This window comes from Ischnura elegans, chromosome 8, assembly GCF_921293095.1.
Source record: "Ischnura elegans chromosome 8, ioIscEleg1.1, whole genome shotgun sequence".
In the NCBI taxonomy this organism is placed as follows: Eukaryota; Metazoa; Arthropoda; class Insecta; order Odonata; family Coenagrionidae; genus Ischnura; species Ischnura elegans.
The window spans coordinates 8701230-8724106 of NC_060253.1; the positions used below are offsets into that span (position 1 = coordinate 8701230).

At 37.6% G+C, this 22877-nt stretch overlaps 1 protein-coding gene across 1 annotated transcript in view; it reads right to left on the bottom strand.

Moving 5' to 3' along the window:
* Positions 1-22877, bottom strand: part of LOC124164056 (neprilysin-1-like) — a 65225-nt gene that overhangs the window by 13453 nt on the left and 28895 nt on the right. The window contains exons 6-11 of the mRNA XM_046541225.1: positions 22560-22849; positions 14014-14412; positions 10441-10596; positions 9878-10022; positions 8407-8524; positions 7752-8076 (exon numbers count right to left, since the gene is read on the bottom strand). Coding sequence (XP_046397181.1) covers positions 7752-8076; positions 8407-8524; positions 9878-10022; positions 10441-10596; positions 14014-14412; positions 22560-22849 — 1433 coding nt within the window. The remainder of the gene's footprint in view (positions 1-7751; positions 8077-8406; positions 8525-9877; positions 10023-10440; positions 10597-14013; positions 14413-22559; positions 22850-22877) is intronic.

Consider the following 22877-nt stretch of genomic DNA (forward strand, 5'->3'; position numbering starts at 1 on the left):
CCAAGCGTGTGCTACGATATTTAAAGGGTACATTGAATCATGCCTTAGTGTTCAAGAAAACAGGCGAAAGTGTTGTTGGTTTTGTGGATGCAGACTGGGCTGGTGATAAGGGTGATCGAAAATCCTGCACAGGGTTTGCCTTTAAATTGGCAGGTGCTGCTGTTTCATGGGAGAGCCAAAAACAAAGGACTGTTGCCCCGTCAAGCACAGAGGCAGAATACATGGCCCTCTCCGAAGCAGCAAAAGAGTGTATGTTCCTTCACAGCCTGTATTTTGGGGGAAGAGGAAACAGTTGTGCTGTTCAATGACAACCAGTCGGGCAAAAAATTGTGTATGAATCAGATGTTTCATAGCAGAACGAAACACATTGACATTTGTCATCACTTTGTGAGGGAAGCTGTCAAATCAAATGTTGTTAGACTGATATACAGTGAGTCCTCGTTCTACGTCACCCCGTTTAACGTCATTTCGCGATAACGTCACGAAAATTTTGAGACCGTCATTCGTTTATCGCGCCTTTGCTTCGCGATAATGTCAGGTCTGGTGAGGTTTTTTAAATTTCGCGCGAGAAAAAATGCGAAGCGGATGGCGTTGCAGGTTGTTCGTTTTGTGGGCGGTAATACAGTTAGTCTAAACGAAGGGTAAAACGGTGTGTTTATTGTCAATTTCGATTACGTTTATAGCAAATTTTCTGCAAAATGAATTCTTGGGTAGGTGCGCAAATGTTAAGTTCGTAATTTTTAAGTAAAGTTTAAGCAAATTTTACTTTACATAACGATTTCTGGAACCTGAAGTGATTTCTAGGAATTTTTCCGGGTAGAACTCGGAGTATTTGTCGTCACTTTTTCGCCGTGTTCTCAATAATCTTGGTTCCTGTAACTGCGACGATGTTTCAGCGATGATGATGCCCAGGCGATGATGCCCTACTGATGACCACCGTGACCACCATAGCGAAGCCGAAAAAACAAACGCGGGAAGATACAAAAATGGAGAAGGATGTACGTCGCTGCTGGTATTGCCGTCAATGAAGACAGGGACTCGTGTTTATGCCATAGTTTGGCATTCCCATCGTAAGAAATGGCCCAAATATGATACGCTAAAATTTTTTCGCGTAGGAATTGTGAGGTCTAGGAACCGATATTCACTTTTTACATTGTTTCTTATGGGATATTGTGCTTCGATTAACGTCATTTCGTTTATCGTCACATTTTTCAGGAACGGTAAGTGACGTTAAACGAGGACTCACTGTACTTAAATGCCCAGGATATGACAGCAGACATCTTAACAAAGCCATTGACCAAACCGAAACATGAAAAATTAGTTCAGAAACAGGGGCTTATGGAATAATAGCGTAAGGAGTGGTGTTAAATTCTATGCATAGTTAATCTATATTTCTGTTGTTTTCTGCTGGTTAATTTCATGTGTATTTTGTTTTTTTGTCTTATGCATGTGGCGCACTCTGCTATGTATTCGTGCACACTAACTGTACTCTGTATGTCTTCTGTGATGCGATGGTGCAATTAACCCCTCAAGCGCGGCAGGCATTTAATTAAATCCCATCTCAGCGGCCGGATGAGATTTAAAAATCTTCGCCTTTTTGGTATACTATCATTCAATAATTTATATCTTTCATAATATACGATCAGTATCGTTGAAAATTTTTGTAATCTTGCGTATTATAATGCGCGAATATATAATAATTTTTCAAGCGATTGGAAAAAATATTTATTGTTTTATGTATCTCTTTTTATGAACTAATGAATAAATTTTCAATTTTGAAAGATTTTTATTTGGTTTCAAATAAGCTACGAGATCTCTAACATTCCATGCATTTAAAAAATACAATTACATGATGTAATTTAGTTATTTGGGGTTGAAAATTTCATAACAGATTGGATACTTTCGATAGGATTACCCGTTTCGTCTACTTGAAAATTTACCACTCCGCCCACTTCTCTGACTTTGTTCCATTATTACCGTATCATTTCCTATAGGTAATCACGTGCTAATGTTTCAAACTTCAATATATTAATATTCAAATGATTTACCTTAGAAAATCTGCTCTGACATGATTTGAAGCAATCCAAACATAATCCCACTGCACATTTTTCACAACAGTACACGCAAACTCTTCATTTCCCATGTTATGCACAAACTGCACACCTCCTTTGAGACTTTGATTTCTTCCCAGCTGCAGGAATTGTCTTTAGGAAATCAATTTTTGTGAGTCTTGGTACTGAATTGTGTAATGAGTGACGGCCAAGTCCAAGCAGTTCGTATGACGTTGGATATTTCAAAAATATTATCTCGCCCAATGGCACGCGAAATGATAAGTCAAATTTTTATACGTGTTTTTCCTGTGAACAACATATGAATTTAGGACTGCCTCATTCAATAGTCTCCTAAATAACTTCATACATCACTTATAATGGCGTTTTCTTTCCATTGCGTACGAATGCAATAACAGGTCCTTGAAATTCACCCCAACAATGATTTTACTATAGCCTAACACACAAACAGACTTCCGAGTCTCTTTTTTGCCTTTCAATACTATTCCCATTTCGTAGGATCCCCAATTATAAAAAAATACCACACACAGGAAGTACACCCGATGAGAATTTCAGCACACTGCCTGCACGAACACCACACAGCATGAATGAGGTGGACTGAAGCTCGTGGTTTAGAAGCTCCCTCAAGAGACGAGAAAATATCTCGAAGGGGCCCTGGTATACGCTGACTGTTTAGATGAAATCTTATCTTCGTTGATTACTGTCCAGAAAAATAAATAAAAAAATAAATGCAGAGCGAAGCACATGGCCCCTTCGCTTAGGACGCTTAGGACTAACGAGGCGGACCAAACACACTTGGGGCTCGAGGTGACGACAAACAAGGAGAAGACGAGGAGATGGCATTGAGCTTAGACGATACCGTATCTCAAGCTAAAGTAGCTGACCCTTCTAGACGTCTCTCAAGCAGATTAGGCGGAAGTTTTCATGATAGAACAGCTGAAAAAAGGCGATGAGTTTTTGGACCGAAGTCGTCAAGGCGCTGGTTTAAAACGGAATTTTATCGAAGCATTTTTTAAAAATCTTGAAGGCATAAAACCGCTATGAATATTTTATTGGAAAGGAAAAACATTTCTTCAAAAGATAGAGTAATTAGTTTTAATTTAACAGACAATATCTGGCGGAGAAAAAATATCATAAACAGTAGGCCAGGAAGCGTACTGGGTACGCATGACGGCGGCATACGAAATTTAAAGGGCGCGTACTGGGTACGCATGACCTTAGACCATTTAAGTAAGTAGACGTGCCATTCGGGCGGAACGCTGTGGCCAACATCGCACGGCGGGGAAGTGAGTGGGATGAGGGAGCGTGACGTCACGGTTGGGACTGCAGACGATATTCCGTATGCGCGCTTGAGATATTTTAACGCTCATTCGCTGCAAAGTCGCCGAAAAGTGACGATATTGGGCACGCAAAATGATTATACACTTAATAAATATATTTTTACGATGAACTAAGGCATTTTATAGCCTTGACTGTGCGCAAAAAGCTAAATAAATCAAGATAAAGCTAGAAGCGATCGTATTAAATAAATTGATTAAGAATGTCATATGTAAACATGGGCGTACCCAGCGAAGGCCAGGGGGAGCAGTTGTCCCCCTAGAAGCAAAAATAGCAAAATTCTTTAAGCAAAATCAGTACTGAATTGGAACGAAAGTATTCAACAAATTTTCTTCAAACCAACGAAAAATGATATGTATTAGTATAAGTTAAGTAACTGAAATAAAACTATTTTTTCAAGGAAATGATCTCATAAACTAATAAAGCGCTGTTATAATGTTCTTCATTCATCTTTTCCATGCTAAAATGTCTCAACTTGGCTTGCCCCCCCCCTCCTAGAACATGGCTTCCCCCCCTAGACCATGGCTTTCCTCCCCCTAGACCATACCTTTTCACCCCCTCTAGGTAAAAAGAAGGGGTCCTGGCAAGTGTCTCGTAATTTTTTCACCGCAAAAACCAGTTTATTGCGATCTCGGTAATCTTCAATAAAAATAATTAAACAAATCGTTTTATTTATAAGCCCAGTACAATGAAGCCTAGATTAACGTATTTACACTGAAAATACGCATTTTGAAAAATCCTACGTGAGATTAAAAAGAAGGCGTGGAGCAAAATCCCACGATATTTCACAAAGGGTGAAGGGAGGGGTCCATAAAAAGGCAAAATTATTTTTGAAATATTCCTTATTACTAGTAGATTAACCTAACGGTTACATTCCTAGAAAATGAATATTAAGACTGTCCCAACGGTCGTGTGTCATTTTTGACCCGTAATTTTAGTAACTTTGCATCGAGCAATATTCATAAAAATTGGCACACTTATGGGGAAAGGTCCTAAGTTTTGTTGAGTTTAAGGAAAAGTTTTACAATTTTGACCTTTTGACCTCGCAATGTGGGTCCAAACCAAAAATTTTAATTTGCCTTATGTGGTTTTAATATAAAAAATCGAGATTGAAAAATGTCTAAATTTCATTGACCAATAATGTCAATTCTTGGGTTTTCGGACACAAGAAACCCGAAAAAAAACACTTAAATTTACGAAAATTCAACCGTTGACCCAGTAAGGTCACCGTCAAGGTCATAAGGGTGGCAAAAAGAATAGCATACCAACAAAGGTGTCGATCCATGGATTTTATAGGGCACCCAAGTCATTGATATTGTACAAATACCCGTATTATTCACTAATTGACCTCCAAGGTTAATACGGAGGTCAAAGGCCGTAGAGGTAAACGTCCGGCCATCGTGACACCCAGGTTTCAAACCATATGTTTTTAAGGGTGCCAAAGTCGATTTTTCAGTTAATAGATCCGTATTGTTGATTTGTTGACCACCGAGGTCTCAATGGGGGTCAAAGGTCATAGAGTTAAATGTCTGGCCATCATGACAACCAACGTGTCAAACCATAGGTTTTGAAGGGTCCCAAAGTCGGTTACGCAGTTCATTCATCCGTACAACAATTTATTTTGACCTCCGAAAGTCATAATGGGGGTCAAAGGTCATAGAGATTTTAGTCGACCGCTTTGACTTTCTGACCGCTTTTGATTCAGATATATTAAACTTCATTCGCTACTTCGATTACCAAAATTTTATCTCCCTCAATAACTTCAATAGCATTTTAAAAAAGGTGATTGTTTGTTTTTAAACTCTAGCTAAATTTGAGGATTCTTTTTCAAAACTCTCTTCTACAATTCTAGGCCATTTAGCCTGATATAGAAAGTAGGAATTCATGGTGTGGTATAATTTAAAAATTCTATCTACAGCTGACGAAAGAGGTAACTAGCGCGTTTTACTGTAACCAACTATTTTCTTATACATGCGACTTCCGCATTTTCACAAAATTCGTTCAGCATTTGAAGACGCACAGTGTAATGTAGAAATAGAAATATATTTTAATGACAATACTTTCCACATCTGCGGGCAACAAAACAGCAGCTGTTTGAACGGCCTTATGTATCATGTGCGCTGCAAAACCGATTTGATAACTTGTGATGCACAGACCTTAGATCTGAAGGAATGACTATAAAAAATAGAATGGAAATACATCCTTCTGCTTTCTTTTCTTCGTTTTCATAAATTGTTTTTACTTAAAATTTCTGTATTTTGGAGGAAGATAGAGCAGTATTTAAATATCTTTTATGGTCTTGCGTCTCCAAGTGCTTCGAAATATCATACTGCCGTGAAAAATAGAAATTTATCCGTTACATTTCACACATTCTTAACAAATTTCACAGAGTAATCGCGTCTGGATTTTTTTAATAAAATGAGATTCACTTCTTAGATGATCTTTGAATCCACATCCTCTTTTCTTACGTATTGTGACAAGAATATAAAAAATTAAATTATGTCGTAAATTGTTTAAAAAAATTAAATTGAAAACTCTGTAAGTACATACGTACAAAATTACATAAAAATATTTAATAAGTTATTCAATATATTAAATATATTTGATTGTTATAAAGCACATTTATTTTTAAAATTATTTTAATCCAATCCTCTCTTTTTTTCTAATTATAAATATGTTAATAGGTATTATTTATTCCCAGAATTTTCCGTAGCGTACGTAAATCGTAGGTGTCACTTGCAAAGCCGGCGCTAGACCTTTTTCCACCATCGCAAAATATATATAACACGAGAGCTGTCTACTAAGTAAAAAATTATGCATTTATGAAATAACTAAATTACTTACCTAAATAATATGAATGCTGATTTGTTGACATCCCTTTTTAGTAGCGCTAGCGCGCAGCTCAATTTGCATCGCATAATTGACCGTTTAAAAATTACTATATGCGAAGGCGTTGCCGCGTTACTTCGTGGACGACCGGCTTTACACCATGACCCTTTTCCTCTCTAAAATTCCTCCCGTTTACAACTTTTGTACAAGATTTCATGTTTTTATAACGATGTTCCGAATGATGCTAGATCGCTAACGAGATAAGAAAAAAATCTGCGGAAGTTTACAAAGGGCTTTGTCTTCATTTTACTGCCACAATATTTTTTCGTCGCTGCCAATGCCGAAAAATGCCACTGTTCATTAATTGTAAGTTCACCAATCCAACCATGGCTGAGAGAATACTTCTCGTACATAACGCAATAAATATTGGTACTTTTAATTGAAAAATCGCGAAGAAAATGGTCAAAATACCGCAGTGATACAGTGAATCCCCATTCGTAGCCATGCGCTACGACGATGAGCGTCCCAACCGTGACGTCACGCCGCTTTAAAAGTGGGTGGGGAAGGAAGGGAGCGGAGGGGAGATGTTGGCCACACGGCGAGACATGGGTAGGGGTGGGGAATGGCGGGTCTAGTTCTTATATGGTCTAAGCGCATGACGGCGTTGAGGGGTTAAGGACACGTGTGCAAGTATCTGCAAATATCTTATTTCTGCGATGAAAACCTTGCCCGAATCATCCATATTTCAACATTTTTGGCAATCAAGGTGTGTGGGGCAAGGGAGTACATACCCACGATCAATACTAGTAGGGGGGGCAAGCAATAGTCATTCAAGTTGTAACATTTTAGCACATAAAAGGTTAATGAAACCAACAAAAGAATGAAATTATCACAGACATTTATTAATTTTCTTTAATTATTTGATTTAAAAAGTAATGATTTTGATTTTAGTTCCCTATCTTATACTAAAGAAAATACTTTTCTTTTTCTTCACAAGAAAACTTGTTCAAAACTTTCTTTTTCTTTCGATTGCATATCTTTTTGCTTCCTCCTGCCCCCTACTGGATATGCCTTTGGTCTGGGAATGAACAATACATTTTAGGAAAGCTTAAAATTGTGCCATAAAGCTATTTTTGAGCTCATTTTTTGTTGGGATTATTATTATTTGGCATTGTTGCATAGGGTGTATCATCTTCTATATAACTGAGCCATTGACCTCCACTCCACTGTGACTGTAGCTTTTTGGGAACATAATATTACAGACAACCCACCTAATGCAAAGACAGATACATATAGTGGTGCCATTGGATGCAATATTTCTCAAGATATCCATAAAGAGAGAGCTAACATTGAATAGAAGTATATTCTAAGTGTAGCATGTCATTACTAGTGCTGCCCAGTTACTTATATATCAATTTAAATTTTCACAAAAATGAAAGATACATTATTTGGAGCAGAACTAAGTTAGTGAAATCAATGTCATAATGCACAACATTTGGAAAGTTAAGCGCAAACCCCTTCATAGTAGATTTCCAATTCGTTGGGCTCCATCAGCCAGGAGGGATAACTGATGTAATTGCGCATTGTATCAGCCTTGTTCAGTGTTGCCTCCTTGGTTTCCTCATCCATCCAATCCAATTGCAAAACCAAATCTGCAAAAGCACTCTTGATATCGGCCAACATGCCTTTGACTCTAAATGTCTTCTCCTCGATTACATTGGTGAATTCTTCATCATCATCGTATAGAGATGTATCGTTCATGGCCAGTTCCTCAGAGGCCAAAAGCCATGATACCGCCATACCCATCATATCATTGGTTACCCGTGAACAGTCCATGACCCTGAAAGAGTTTGATAAGGAATACGGCGTGGTTATTCTAATTCACAGAGAGAGCGTCACAAAAATTTATCATCACTTAAACTATCAAAATTGCCTTGCATAAATGTAAATTATTAATGCTGACGTATTTATGAAAACTCATTCAAAATTTATATTTAACTTTTGCACTAGTATGTAAGTTCATTATGAATAAAATTTTCGGCCAAGTTTAGGATGGCATATTGTGTGCATAAAAGTTGATTGAAAATTTTTGTGAACATTAATATTTAATTATAAAAAGAGGGAATATTTTGGATTAGTAGGATGTGTGAAATAAAAAAAATGACTGTACCTTGATCGAGGGATTTCACCTCCAGTAATTTTTTCCACGTATGAATTGTATAAATGCCTCATTAAGCTGTTTCCATGAGGTGCTGCGATGTACATAACTTCCCACCACAAAAGGCCCTCTGTAAATCAATGCATTATTTTGAAGATGAAAGGAAATGAATATGCCATTCCACAGATAATTTTGATTTACATTTTTATTATTAATGGAGGAAAGAGTTCAGAAGTGAGCGGAGCTCAGCTTGGAGTCAAGTGGGATTTGAGTGCCCAGCATATGTATTAATTATGTAAAGGGGTGAAATGACCCTTTAAAAGGAGGAGTGAGGAAGGGAATCAGGCACTCACGTCCACACCAAAGAAAAGGAAAAAGGTTTGCTAACCCTTAACCAGTGACGTGCAATTCTCGTTACACTACCAGTGACGTGCGGTCTGGGAGACCGTAATAAATCAAAAAATTCGTAAAACGTTGCAAAGTCATTTTTAATGCTTAGTTAAATGCTTCTTTGACTGCTTAAATATTGAAAAACTTATGTTTAATATTATGCATTCCCAATTCTAACCAACTTCTTCAGTAAAAATTGTTATTAGAAACAGGATCAAGAAACTGATGTCAAAAACACTTGAGTTGTTATTTTTATTATTGTACTTTTTTAAATTAAGGTCTTAATTGTCCACGTTAAGCAACTAAAAATGCTTCCTTACAAATTATTAATTATTGTTATTATTGAAAAATCACTAGGAATCATTTTTAACGACTTTTTGAATTATTTCCACCAGCATTACATTTATTGGTTTTTCCACTTTGGTGACGTGAGGTCTCACAGACCGCTACTCAAATTCAGTCGCAAATTTTCAGATGTAAATAATAAGAACGTTGAATTTTAAGAGTGCTATGTCCTTAATATGCAACATTTAGACGCTCCCGAGGAGTATGGATATTTTTAAATAGTAATTTTGAAAATACATATTCATAATTTTAGAAACTGTCTCTCCGACTGCACGTCACCTGTTAAGGGTTATCACCACGGCTTAGAAGACATGGAAAATTGCTTCTAGGTTTAGGAAAAATCTCTCTCTGCCACTATGCGATCATGGAATTCTAAGAGCTTCTGGAAATTAAAAAAAAATCAGTCCAGTTAGTATTTCTCTTCTTTACTTTAAACAATTTGATAATTTGGCAATCGAAAGCCAAACTTAAGTTTAAAGCAAACTGAATTCAATCATAAAATTTTTCCTCTTCTCTTAAATTTTGCCATAAAATATTTGTTTTCTAGCTCTTTGCCCATTAATTATTCCATCTATCAGTTTTAGCAAATTTTATGGGTAAGTATGTACAGCATTTGAGCACCTATTTATTTGGAGACTTGAATTTTTCAGCTTGTTACATGTTGTAGATTTTAACTAGCCTAGAACATCTAACCAGAACCAATTATCTATGTATCAAAAACTACAAAAACAAATTTGATGAAACTCACCTAAAACCATGGGAGAGGTGTTGGCTAACAGTTTGGCAACATTCTTCAGGTAATTTATGTTTTGAACAACAATTAGGTCCGTGTCAAAGTCCAAAGTGACATTGCTGTTTTCAAACATCAAGTTAAAGTATATCCGCCATTCTATCTGGAAAGATCATCAAAAAAATTGAGAACAAAATATTAAATGATACAGAAGTACATGCCAATGAATGCAATTACAATAAAAATGATAGGGTATACATATGCTCAATTGATAAATCAGACAAAATTTGCATTGATATGTTTTTGTTATTTAATTCTTAAGAAAATTAATAGGCATGCAAAATTTTCACTGGAGAAAAATTTTTTCTGCAGCAATTATTGCACATTCCAATGCCAAGCTCAAAATAATCATTTTCCAATTAAAAATAGAAAAAGTTCAAAAACATGGTTGACTGAAAATGATGCAGATCCCTTAACAATTTTGGCCCATCATTATCCATGGTTTGTATTCATCTTAATAAAAGAATCGATGGCCAACACTGGCATGATGAATCAAACGGAAACCAATTTTCACAACTTACGCGTAAATTAGGATTAGGATTCGCACTGTACGCAGCCTCGTCAGTCAGCCTCTGCAAATCATTCACGTGGATTTCATCAAACGGCGGTCGCCTATCTTCCCCAGAAGAGAATTCTGACATAATGTTTATGTCTTCTTGAAGCGAGTCCATAAAAAGCTGAATTATTCAATAAAAAAAGAAATTGATCAGTTTATATCCCTTCATCACATCCAAGGAACCCACATAGCAACGAACCTCTCCGAGACGTCTCACTATGGTCTCGAATGACTCGAATATTGCGTATGTCTCAGAGATGTAATCGTGACACGTTCAGGAATTAAATAAAGTATTTAAACGCCATCAATGCCTTCCATATATATTTTTTGGTGCAAATCCTCAGTTTTGATTATTAAAATCACGACATTTAATATGGGTTTCTGATTTTCAAAAGGTTATCCATCAAAAATTTGTCGCTAAAAATGATCGTAATAAGTAGGCCATAACTGTATAATTTGCATTTAATTATTCTTTGCCTACATTTTTAAGCATACCATAGTATAAACTCTGATAAGACATCTCAGAGACTTATCTAAGACGTCTCGTAAGACATCTCATAGGCCATGATTTTGGACATAGTGACATCTCAGAGAAGCCTCAGAGATGTCCCTGAAGCTCTCAGAATGTCTCTGAGTCGTAACATGTGATATTCGAGATGTATCGGAGACGTATTTGTGCTATGTGGGAAGTAGACAAATTTGGTCAAATTCTCATAAAAAATTTCACAGATTTTTGAAAAGGTATGTTATGGCTAAAGACAGAAGAGGAGATATAATGGAGAAGGTGTGATGGATGAGCACATTGAAACTGATACAAATGCAAAGGTGCAGAGCGGAAACAAAATCATGCACAACATTTTGTTATTCTACTGAATTCCACGCACAAAGGTGGGTAATTGGAAGAATTACAAAGGAATGATAAAATATCATAACTGGAAAATAGGAAGTTGATGTTCTTGAAGAAATCCTGGTGAAGGCAAGTAAAATTATGTGGATGAACAATATTCTGGAATGTATAACCACCCAAAACTGGGAAAAATGGGATGTACTCTTGCAAAAATGGTCAGGAAAGGAAGAATCGAAGAAAAATAATTCTGAAAGGTAATGCTAACCTAAAATGGAAAAATAGAATTTCTAGGAACTATGAGTAGGGATTCACTTTGTAAGAACTTGATGTTTCTAAAAAGTGAAAGTAACAAAACACACTTAGGGAAATATAAATGTGAAATAATGTCCCAGCTGGTCATTTGTAGATGGAATTGCAAAGTCGTGTAAAATCAAGGAAACTCCTCCAAATATGTAATCCTCTGAATGTAACGCCAATTAGCTCCTCTATTGATTTGATTTTAATAAAATTACATCTGCTCTCCTTAAAAAATCAATTTGAAGTTAGTATTGCACAGAATAAACTCCAAATTTTTATCGAACCTTCAAAAAGCAACTCCTCTGAAATAAAAAAATTATTCCATACCACTTTGTGTCCTTCCGTTACCTATTCAGAATGCTGAAAAAACAAGTGAATGTTTACCTTATCTGGTGAAAATAATCTTAAAATGTCTTCATTTCTTCATCAAGCACATAAAATAAAATTCACGAGAAGGAGATAAAAGGGTGATTGGTTTTGCATCTTGCAAGGTTAAAATATGTCCACCTATCAAAATAGTAAATATTTGGGGGTTAATTTCACATTCAGACTAGAATGAGGAATGCATGTTGATCAGGGGGTGAGAAAATGAACAACGTGCATGCTAATCAGAGGGAAAATAAATATTACACAGGCCAACGATGAAAAAACTTTTTTACTGAATTCTAATGTATTTTAAGTTGCTGGTTTCAAATGTGATGCTTTAAAAGTTGTATCACCCACCATTTATTCACAATTTACATATAAATTTATGAAATCAAGCAATATTTCTATAATTTAACACCTTTTTATAGTTATAATAAAATTGAAAAAGTATGTCTAGTGAACGAAGATAATGGGGGATTATTGTTGGTACTTCACCGAGAAGTTCAGCAAGCGATTCATCGCAGAAAAAGCTACACAAGAAGCTTCAAGGAAAAAAGGGAAAGAAAATGTAGACCTATTCCAGTTGACAAATGAACCCTGTATTATCACGCTACATTACTATTGTAAGTAATTTAACAGTAAATATGTACAAACAATTTTGTGATGTAACACAGTGTTTCATTGATTTCCCTACACACCATATAATTACATAAAATTACAAAAACTATTTTCTAATTAGACTAAAATTAGAAATTAGTTTTTAAATATTTAAATACATATTGCTTGGAAACTATGGGTGATACAAAAAAACTGAGGCCAGGTTTGGATTCGGCACATCAAAATCTATAAAGATCACCTATTAAACTAAAAAAAGTTTTCAAACAAAATTTTTTGTTGGCCTGTGTTATTTACCAAAATCAGGCCTCTAAGTATACATATTTGCCATGCTTTCAAAAACTGAGCACTTCAGACATCCGGGTTCGAATCTCTGCTAAGCCGAATGATTTTTACTAAGGGGGATTGTTGTTGCTGATTAGGTACTTCTTGGGAATGGGGGATCCGGGGCTGCCAATTGACCCACATACAAGTCACATCTCCATCTACATAATACTCCACAAGCAACCTCAATGGGCATTCAGCGGAGGGTGCTAGGACACTATAGCTTTTCACAAAATGAAATAAGAAAAAGAAAGGGCATGTGTGAACCGACTTCCACTTAACATCAAATAGCATCTTTTATTTTTCACAAGAAAATAAATTCCCATGCGCATCTGCAAAATATCTTATCGTTTCTGTCAGATCAGCAAATATAGTGGGGTTCCAATTATGATGTTCTCTGTGTCATTCCGAAAGATTCTTAATCGCTCAATGAATCCAAGCCTCTTAACCTCTAGTGGCTCCCAGCCTAATTTCCTTAACATCTACATACATTATGTCTCCTATTTGCCAATAGCAGTTTCTAATAACCCATATTTACTTTGAATTTCATTAAGTTCATGGATTGAGTCCTTCCGTTTCAGATCCCATATGCTCTATGCGTATTAACAAAATGAATGAAATATAATATAATAACAATTAACTCATTTATTGCTCTAGGAGTTTTAACTCCTTTGGAACATAGAAATTGTTAAAGTGGTGAGCAGTACAATTAACATAGTAAAACTGGAAAAGAATAATTTCTTTTTCTAACAGAAAAACGAACATTAAACATACCAAGAAATAAATAACACAACCTTAAAAAAGGAAATTTAGCTTAACAAATTAAACAAGAACTAGATTACTACTTCTAACACAACAATAGGTATTAATCACATCAATGAGCAGATGAATGATTATTAAATTACATGATCAGTGTTCATGGGTAAAAAGAAAGTAGGTGGGTGACAAGCCTTTTCTTAAATATTTCCTGTGATGCACGGTCTTTTACCTGCTACGGCAAATCATTCCAAGGAAAATATATACTACGAATATAACTAAAGCTACATTATAGTGTTACGAACATGAAAGTAGTTACATAAATGCACTCACCTTGTACACAGCTCCCTGCAGAGCATCAATTTGTTGCACGTGATCCTTCAAAGCTCCAGACTTTCCACCACTGGAGCCCGAGCGGTACATGGAAATGTAATCAATGACCACAGCGGGATCAAGCGTTACATTTTTCAAGGCATCCCAGAGCTCCAACAGCTTCACCATGCTCTCCATGTACAAGGCGCGATAGTTGGTGGACGCATCCTCCTTCCCCTTCTCCTCATCCTCGCTGCTTTTCCTCCACTTCCACGACGAGTGATGATCCCGGAGCCTCGTGTTGTAGCGCCCTCTAGACCACAACGGCTGCTCCTGCCACTCCATCCGCCATCTTCTCCTTCTTCCTCCATTGGTCACTTCGTTTTCCGGCAACGGAGACCTCATGCTGGGCGAAGCAACCTATGCTTTCCGATCAAACAAGTGAGGAAAAACAAAAATTATTGTCATTTAATGAATTTGTGATGCCTCAAACCATAGGCGGATCTAGGGGGGGGGGGGGGGGGCCCGGGGGCCCGTGCCCCCCCCCCCCCCCAGACCCTTAAAAATATGCAAGATTTTTAATATGGTCCCATTATCATTGCGTCCTTTTTCTATTACAAGATATCCTTGTGCCTCCCCCAGAACAAAATCCTGGATATGGCCTTGCTTATGCTGCTCCCCCCCCCCCCAGAAAGAATTCCTGGATCTGACCCTGCCTCAAAACCATTGATTACATCTCTCTCATCTTGTCGAAGACTATGCCAGGGTACACTGGGGGCTATTTTGATGAAATTAGTAAATACACCCGCTGAAAATATCCAAATGCCAGCACAGCTGACGTCACTTCTAGCAGAGTGCTCAGGAGCACTCGTAGCAAGGTTACGAATCCGAGCTTGGACTTTATGGGCGCAATGAAAATGGACCTGAAAACTCATACGCATGAAACAGTCAGTGAATCAAAAAATCAATAGCACGAAATACGTGGGAAATACCACTTTTCTTAAGCTTTTCCACAAGATAGTCACGTTCCTTGGCTTTCATTTTGGGAAGGGTTATCTACATTCCATTGTTAAGAGCTCTGTGGCGGAAATGAAGATAAAGCATGCATACTTGCGGCCTGTTCACCATTCAAGAACATATAATCAACATTAAGTTTGGGTGGAACACGTTCACTGAAGACTGATAAAGATTGAGACTTAAAGGATTCTAAAAAGTACCGTATAGGCGCGTGTAAGAGGCGCACCTTTTTTCCCAGAAATTGCGGCCGAAAATGGGGGTGCGTCTCTTACACAAACTTCTTATCTTAGGCATCCTCTTATCCTCTTCCCCGGTCGCGAGTCCAAGGGGAACTGAGTGGCATTGGTTTTCAGCGTGAGTCAGTCATCTAAAAACCAAAGTCAAAAACAAGCGGCAGGCAGGGGAGTTTCTCCCTTAGTGATGTATTTTTAAAATGCTCCTGTTTGTGTTTCTTACTCGTAAGCATCGCGCCGTCACATCGATACCTCACGTTGGTGAACATGGAAAAGATTGCGCGGTGTTTTTCGCAGTGGCGGCTCGTGAGTCAAATGCTGGGAGGGGCACACTCCACCGGGGGGGGGGGGGGGGTCAAAATTTTTATTATTTTGTGTAGTTTAGTGAGTTTTTAAGGCAATCTAGAGACCATTATGACTCACTAATACACAAAACAATCACTAACTCGATTAACTCAACTACAACTAGGCCTATTTACATTAAAATAATTAACACATAATAAGTCAACTTTGGTCACCAAAACAAGGTATTCTGCAACACTGCAACACCAAGAGTAGATGCCAGATTATGCGGCCGCCGGCCAGCGCGGCGATATCAACTCACTGGATACATAGTTCTGCGCATGCTCGGGCGGCGTCTCAAGACTTCCATAAGGCACAAGCTTAGACGCGTCATAGTACCAGCAGCCCCCACCACTACCACTCTCCAGTCCATGGTGTTGGATTGGGACGTTCTGGCCAGCGCCCCAAGGCTACAAATACGAACTTCTCGCGCTTTTTTACGTGTTTTTCCTACATTTTCGATGTAAGCGATCGAAAAAAACACTTTTGATAATTAGATGTACAATTATAATTGAATGGCTATGTATATATTTTTTTCCTTTTTCAAATCTTTGGGAGTCCTTATGGGCAAGCCGCATGGGAAATCCGAGAGTCCTTATGGGCAAGCCGCCATTGGTTTTTCGCTCCGGAGGGCGCGCTCGATTTACTGCTACGAGAGGAGATCCCAAGGGCGGCGGCATTTATACTGCAAATAGTAATCGCATATTAAACGCAGAGAAACGTGTAGTTTTGAAGGATAATACCTGCTTTATAGTCAACATCTGTCTTGCCGAGTAATTTCCATTATGGTAAGGGTCTGATTTTTCAAAAATCATCTTCAGACGCTATTATGAGGGTTATTGCATATGAAATCCATATTGGTGTCAAAACCTGCGGTTTAAAAAATTCAAACGAGTGTGTACATTGTTGGACTACTGTCGTGATTAAAATGATGTGCCGCTGTACTTTGCAAATTTACATCTGGGCTTAGGTTCATGCCATAATAATCAATAATACGTCATTTTAAAGAAAATTTTACTGTTAATTCTGATTTATTTTTTGTTTTATGAAAACTTCAAAAATGTAGACACGCCAGGACAATAAATGACTACGCGCACCATAAAATTAGCCGTTTGGTCGACTTCATGAACTTTGTAACTCAACTTAGGGAAAACTGCTACGTTTACAACATTCTTTTTCAACAATAATTTGCAAACATTAATTTAGATTAATAAAATGGCTTCTTATTATTTTTAGAAGGCGTATTTTGATGTAAAATAACGAAAATGTTTAAAAAGTATCTAGTCCTACAGTTTACCCAAAAAGACGCATCAACACGCTTGCCGCGTCGCCGTACTCTCCGCCGCCGCAGGCCAGAAGCTGAGTCGACCGCACGTTCGAAAAAAACATGTAAAATACAGTGTTGCAAGTTGGAGAAAGATTTTACTTTAGATTCACAATGTAGAAACTTCATCAAACGGCGTGGTATAAGCCACTTGGCGGAAGAATCTACTTATTCTCTACTTTTATGTAAAAAAATTTGCTGAAAAAAGTTCTCCTGGAGTACCTACCTACGTATTTCACGCTTATAGATTTTTAAATGACGATATCTGTTTTTCGCGATTAAATGAAAGGTGAACATTTTCAAGCGCGCGAAAACGCGACGGCTGAGTATGAATGCTGGGAAAAGCCCGTACGACCTCATTCTTGTTCCGGCTGACGCCGTGTGAGGCCACATTAGTGCGAGGCTATGAGCATGCTATGAGCGCCGCTGAGATGCAGGCTGCTAGCAGGCAGCAGATTACCTTGCTGGCTGGTAGCGCTTGGCTTAAATATGGATTATTAATACCTTATCAAACGAAGAAAACTTTCCGACCTTAGCCAGTTTTAATAGGTGATTATTAAGACATGTTTCCCTGAGCTCTGTGCCTCATGCATGCATTGGTAATCTCAGACGATGTAAAACTCCTATCTACTCGTATAGAATCTAGGTCTCGGTGACGTCACCAGGAGTTGCATCACATGGCCTAGTGATGGCCTAAACGACTCTTTTTGGTGAGCTGCCTCACCGCTCATAGCACACTCCTGAGAGCCGCTCGCACAGTGCGACTCAGCAAAGCGCTTCTGGGTTGAGGGGAGGGGGGAGAGGGGAGTGGAAGAAAGGGGAAGAGGGGAAGGTGGTGAGGGGGGATTTCTAAGCGAACATTTAAAATGCAACATTTCCTAGATCACAATTTGAAAAATTGTGATCTAGGAAATGTTGCATTTTAAATGTAGGAATGTAGAAATGTAGAAATGTAGGAAATGTCGCATGGTATTATGTAGATGTAGATGATATAACTGAGGAACCATTTCTGACGATACGTTTTATCTTTCATGGAAGACAGAAAATGTATTCCGTCTCCTGTGCTTATAGATGACGGCAATTCTGTTGCAACAAAATATTCTCTCCGAAAGTACATGATCATGTTAACAATTCATAATTAATTTCATCGATTAATGTTAGTTGTTTGTGTGAGAACAAATTTTCATTTTTGTCTCGTATTATTTTAAATTTGCCGTTACCGAAAACTTTTACATGAGCGTCTTCCGCCATTTTTCCTTCACGATTCATGAAACATGCAGGAGAGAGAATTACGATAAGGGTCATGTGAGATTCTTTAGAGTAATACCCAAAAAATGAATCAGGAGAATCTTTTAAAGCGGCGCACAGTGGTCCCAAATCGAAAAAAGCTGGCCAAAAGTTTTTTTTTCGACTTTTTAAGAGGAAGTTTTGAATTATGCATTCGGATTCTACAGGATATGGCCTACAATATTTCGTACCTGATAGGTCTGTGGGATTATTGTGTTGACCTGAGTAACCCGTCAAACATGGGCATGTTCAGCCTAAAACGACCGAGGCGTAGAAATAGTCGATTTTAGGGTAATTCAACTTAATAAATGACCATTTAAATTTCATGGGATTCATCTGTCAATTTTAATACGGTAATTTTGCGTATTTTTTCACAGTGTTATAGTATTTTTTGTTCGTCTCAGAATTTCTTATAACAATATTTATTTATTTATAATGTTAGCTATTTTTGGGCCTATATTTAGTCAAATGTGTCGATAAAGTTTTGTGCTCCTCCGTGTTCCTCAAAGATTCCTATGCTGAATCCTTGGGAAGAGTATGTTCAGCGAGAATGAGAAAAAAATCTTGCCTATACTTGCCTATCCGACACCCAAGAGGGTTTTAAGTTGAGCGGTGCACCGCTCCGCTGAGGGCGGCTGGCCGGCGGAAGACCGAATGGCATTATCGCTAAAATATTTTTGTATCGGTGGTCTTGCGTGGTGTATACTTAGAATAATTCTATATCCTGTAAGATTACATACATCAAGTGCCTCACGCCTATCGTATGCACACTTCTCGTTTGTGCACTCACCTTAAAATATTCATGAAACAAATGTGGACCCGTTTTCATGCTCTTAACGAGAAAAAATATGAGTGATCTAAAGCAACTACTTAATTCACTATGCGAGAACCTTACAGTAACCACAAGATGCTTTTCTCTGCAAAGCTTTCCTCATATTTTTATAGATCTTTTTCATGCTGTACAGCGTTGTCAGCACGTTATTCCGAAATAAGGTCTTGGCGCTAAGAGAAATAAATGCTCCGTAATGCCAAGAATTGTTCACAGGATCATTTCAACAGCCCATAGACGTGGATAGGATGGAATTCGGAGGGAAAAATTCGTCTAAACCCACCAATGGTGCGTGCATCTTGCAAGTCCATTTTTTTCTTACATAATAACGGAATGAGGATGACGGACTCCTTCACCAGAACCATTGTATGGATGTGGTGATTATTTCCCACTCAGTTTTACGCAATGATTTTCTTAGTGAACAAGTGTTGTGCTCCGAACTGTGTTAACACGCCTAACTTGATAAACTTCTCCTGTCCAGATATTTAAAGCACTTGGTTTGCCAATGTTTGGCATTCAAATTTCAGGATATGCCTGAAACTCAGAGGCAGGTCTATATCTGCTTATGTGTCTTTTATTCAATGTCAACTCTTAATTTCCGGTTTATTATTGGTTAAAAATAGACCACTTTTAGAAATCACATTCATCGTTTCAGCCGTAAATACACCTGTTAAATTTGAATTATGGGTGCCGCAAATTTTTTCGTACCCTGCGGTGTACAATAAAAATACATAGAGAAAAGAATATTCGTAAGCGAAGAAGAAGGAATATATCGTGTAATATTTGAAAACAAAATTTCGACTGAATGAAATCAAGAATGCCAAAAATATTATGACGCGTTTTATGCTAAGAATGTTTTCTCGAAATACCTGAGATAGTGGAATCAAAGCTCGAGGACAAATGTGCATTTCAAAGAGACGTTCAAAAGCTGGCTGCAGAAGGAAACGAAATTCCCTCCAGAAGTATATCAATATCTTCCTCTCGCATCTAGTGAGTGCAAATGATTACTGTGTACGCACAGTCGGCGAATATATCAGTGGGTAAAAATAATCATTCATTAATATCAATCATCATATTTTTAAAAGTGGAGTTTTAATTCTGGATTTCGTTTCAGACAAGATGAAATTACGTGTAAATATAAAATTATAATCAATAAGTAAGAAATATTGGAACCGTTTCCATAATTTTGAAAAATCTACGAACAAATGCTTTATGTGTATGAAATGTAATTATTAATGTGATTTGCAATTTTCACGACAGGTATCGATGAAAGACTTATCCATAGACCTTCAGTGATATTAAAATCTCTATCCTGCGGCGATGAGATAAAGTATGAAGCCTTCAGTCAGTATTGGATGGAAATAGCTGAGCTGCACATCGATTATGGTTGGTATTATATGCTGCTCATGGCACATAAAGTACTAATACATGGAACAGAATCCAAAGAATCCCTTCTTACAATTGAAGTTTTAACGGAGGAAGTATTGGAGGCCAGGAACATAGACATGAGGAAATTCCGAGAGCAGCGTAAAAGAAAATCCTCAAGAATGTTAAATTATGATGATATCTTTCGAAGACTCCTTTAAATATCTGAATCATACATTTTAATCACATCAGGAGTTACAAAAAACGATGTCAGCCTATCAGGTGAGGTGAAAATTTGCTAATTTTAAGTGATTCGCAGAGCGACAATGAGTCCGATGGGGTGACATCGGACGACGATTCTTTTAAAATTCGTTTTTTGTGATACATGAAAGCGATTTGATTGCAATTCGAACATTATTTTCCTTAATGTTCTTAATATCAGTCATTTTATTTCATCTAATGTGACTTATCAAATACATGGAAGCCAAAAATGAGTGAGTGTGAGTATTTTTTTCCGATTTTGGTATCTCACCGACTATGATGATGGTTGCGGGTTCGAATCTCACCAATTTCATGTCGCAAATTCTATAATGGGTTTTAACTACAATTTATACATCTTTTACCTTAAAATTACAATATTTTTAGCTCTGCATGAACACCAAGTTATCGCCAATCGCAATGACATCTATATCGAGATTTTCTAAAAATAGTTTAAATAATAACAGCTCAAAAAATGTTAAAATGAAGAGATATCGTAAACATGACGCCAAAATCAGATTCAGACGATCAAAATCAGTGAGGGACTTCCACTTTTGTTTCTATTTTAGATAAAATTAAGGCGTTATTAATTTTGGCCAGCTTTTTTCGATTTGGGACCACTCAGCGGCGTGAAAAGGCGAGCAGTGGGCTACCCGCGAAAAGTGCCATGTGCTCCCTTTGACCCGCGAGACGTGCGATGAGTCTCAGACGAGAAATGTTTGTGGAAGGAGTCCTTTTTCAATTGAGGTTAAAATTAACCATTAGCATTCGTCTAAACTGGGATATCTAAAACCATATAATTTGTATATTATGAATACACTAATTGTGGGTAACGAATCCCAATCAATGCCTTTCGTTTTCTTTGATGAAGGAAACCACGCTTTGTACTTCCCTTTTCGATTCACAATAAATAACGAAATTCCCTTTTTGCTTTCCTCGGATATCAATATTCGTATTTACCGAAATATCAATGATAAAATAGTTCTTGGAATTTAGGTCATAAATACAATGCAAAACAGTTGTTAGCCAACGTTTAAGCTAATTTACAACCTTCACCAGAAGTTAGTTTTGAAAAACCAATTACATATTCTGTTCTTTTCCTTTTTCTTACTCAACTATGTCACCTACACTTACACCATTGAAAATGACATCGTGTAAAGTCGAAATCTGGGTCGGTTAAGTAAACTTCTGAGGAACATGAAACAGTATCTTTTACTATGTTTCCTGTCATTAAGTTCCACCAAATATCGCCATCTAGCCTTAAGTTCCTCTTCCTCGCTCAGCTAACGCTACGCTACGCTAGATTCGGTAACTGCTATCAGTTATTCACTCGGTGTTCAGCCGTTGCTGGTAATCGACGTTATGGCGTTTTTATGTTGTGTTTGGCGGCATTGTTTCATGTGGCTATATTTTTTGTTTTATTGTTTTGGGCGTGTAATTGCTGTTTTGGATCTCGAGTATTTGAAGTGTGGGCTGTCTGTGTGGCTCCAAAGCGGTGTCAGTAGAGTGTTTTGGGTTTGGTTGAGTGAATGTTGGAATGATTTTGCAATGTCATTAAGGAATTGTGCCATTGTTTTTATTTTTTAGCTCTTTGTTATCGCTTCTAAGCACTCGAGGCAAGCAAAATCGAAAGAAAATAGAGATCATGTTATAATATTTCTTTGGTAATATCAATAGGTACATATGTATTAATTAATATATATCATATAATATATCAATTAATATCAATAAATATGTACAAAGTTAAGCCCTGATGATGGTTTAAAAAAAAAGAAACGTTGGCTAAAACCTTTTTTTCATAACATACGTTGACCTACACTCCAATAAATATTCTAACATGAATTAAACGAGGTCAAGATAAGTAAAAAAAAAGAGTATGAGATCCATAGATGTGTTGTTTCTATCAACTTACCGAGAGCACATTGGCCGTCCTGTTGAGCGGGTGCGGGAGGACCCCGAAGCCAATGAGAGGATCCTTGCCCAGCACCCTTTTGCACCCAACCAGGGGTACCAGCCACCGCAACTCGGCACTCAGGCTCGACTTCTTGGGCTTCTGGTAGATCAAAAGGCCCTCCGACGACATAGTGGGGAACGAGTAAGAGGCATTGAAGACGGTCGAGGCATCCATGGGGAGTTTTCTGGGGAGTCCTGCGTGGTCCAGAATCTGTAGCACCGGTTCAATGCCAGAAGTGTCTATCGCAGCTGAAACGCAAAAAGAATTCGAAGAAAT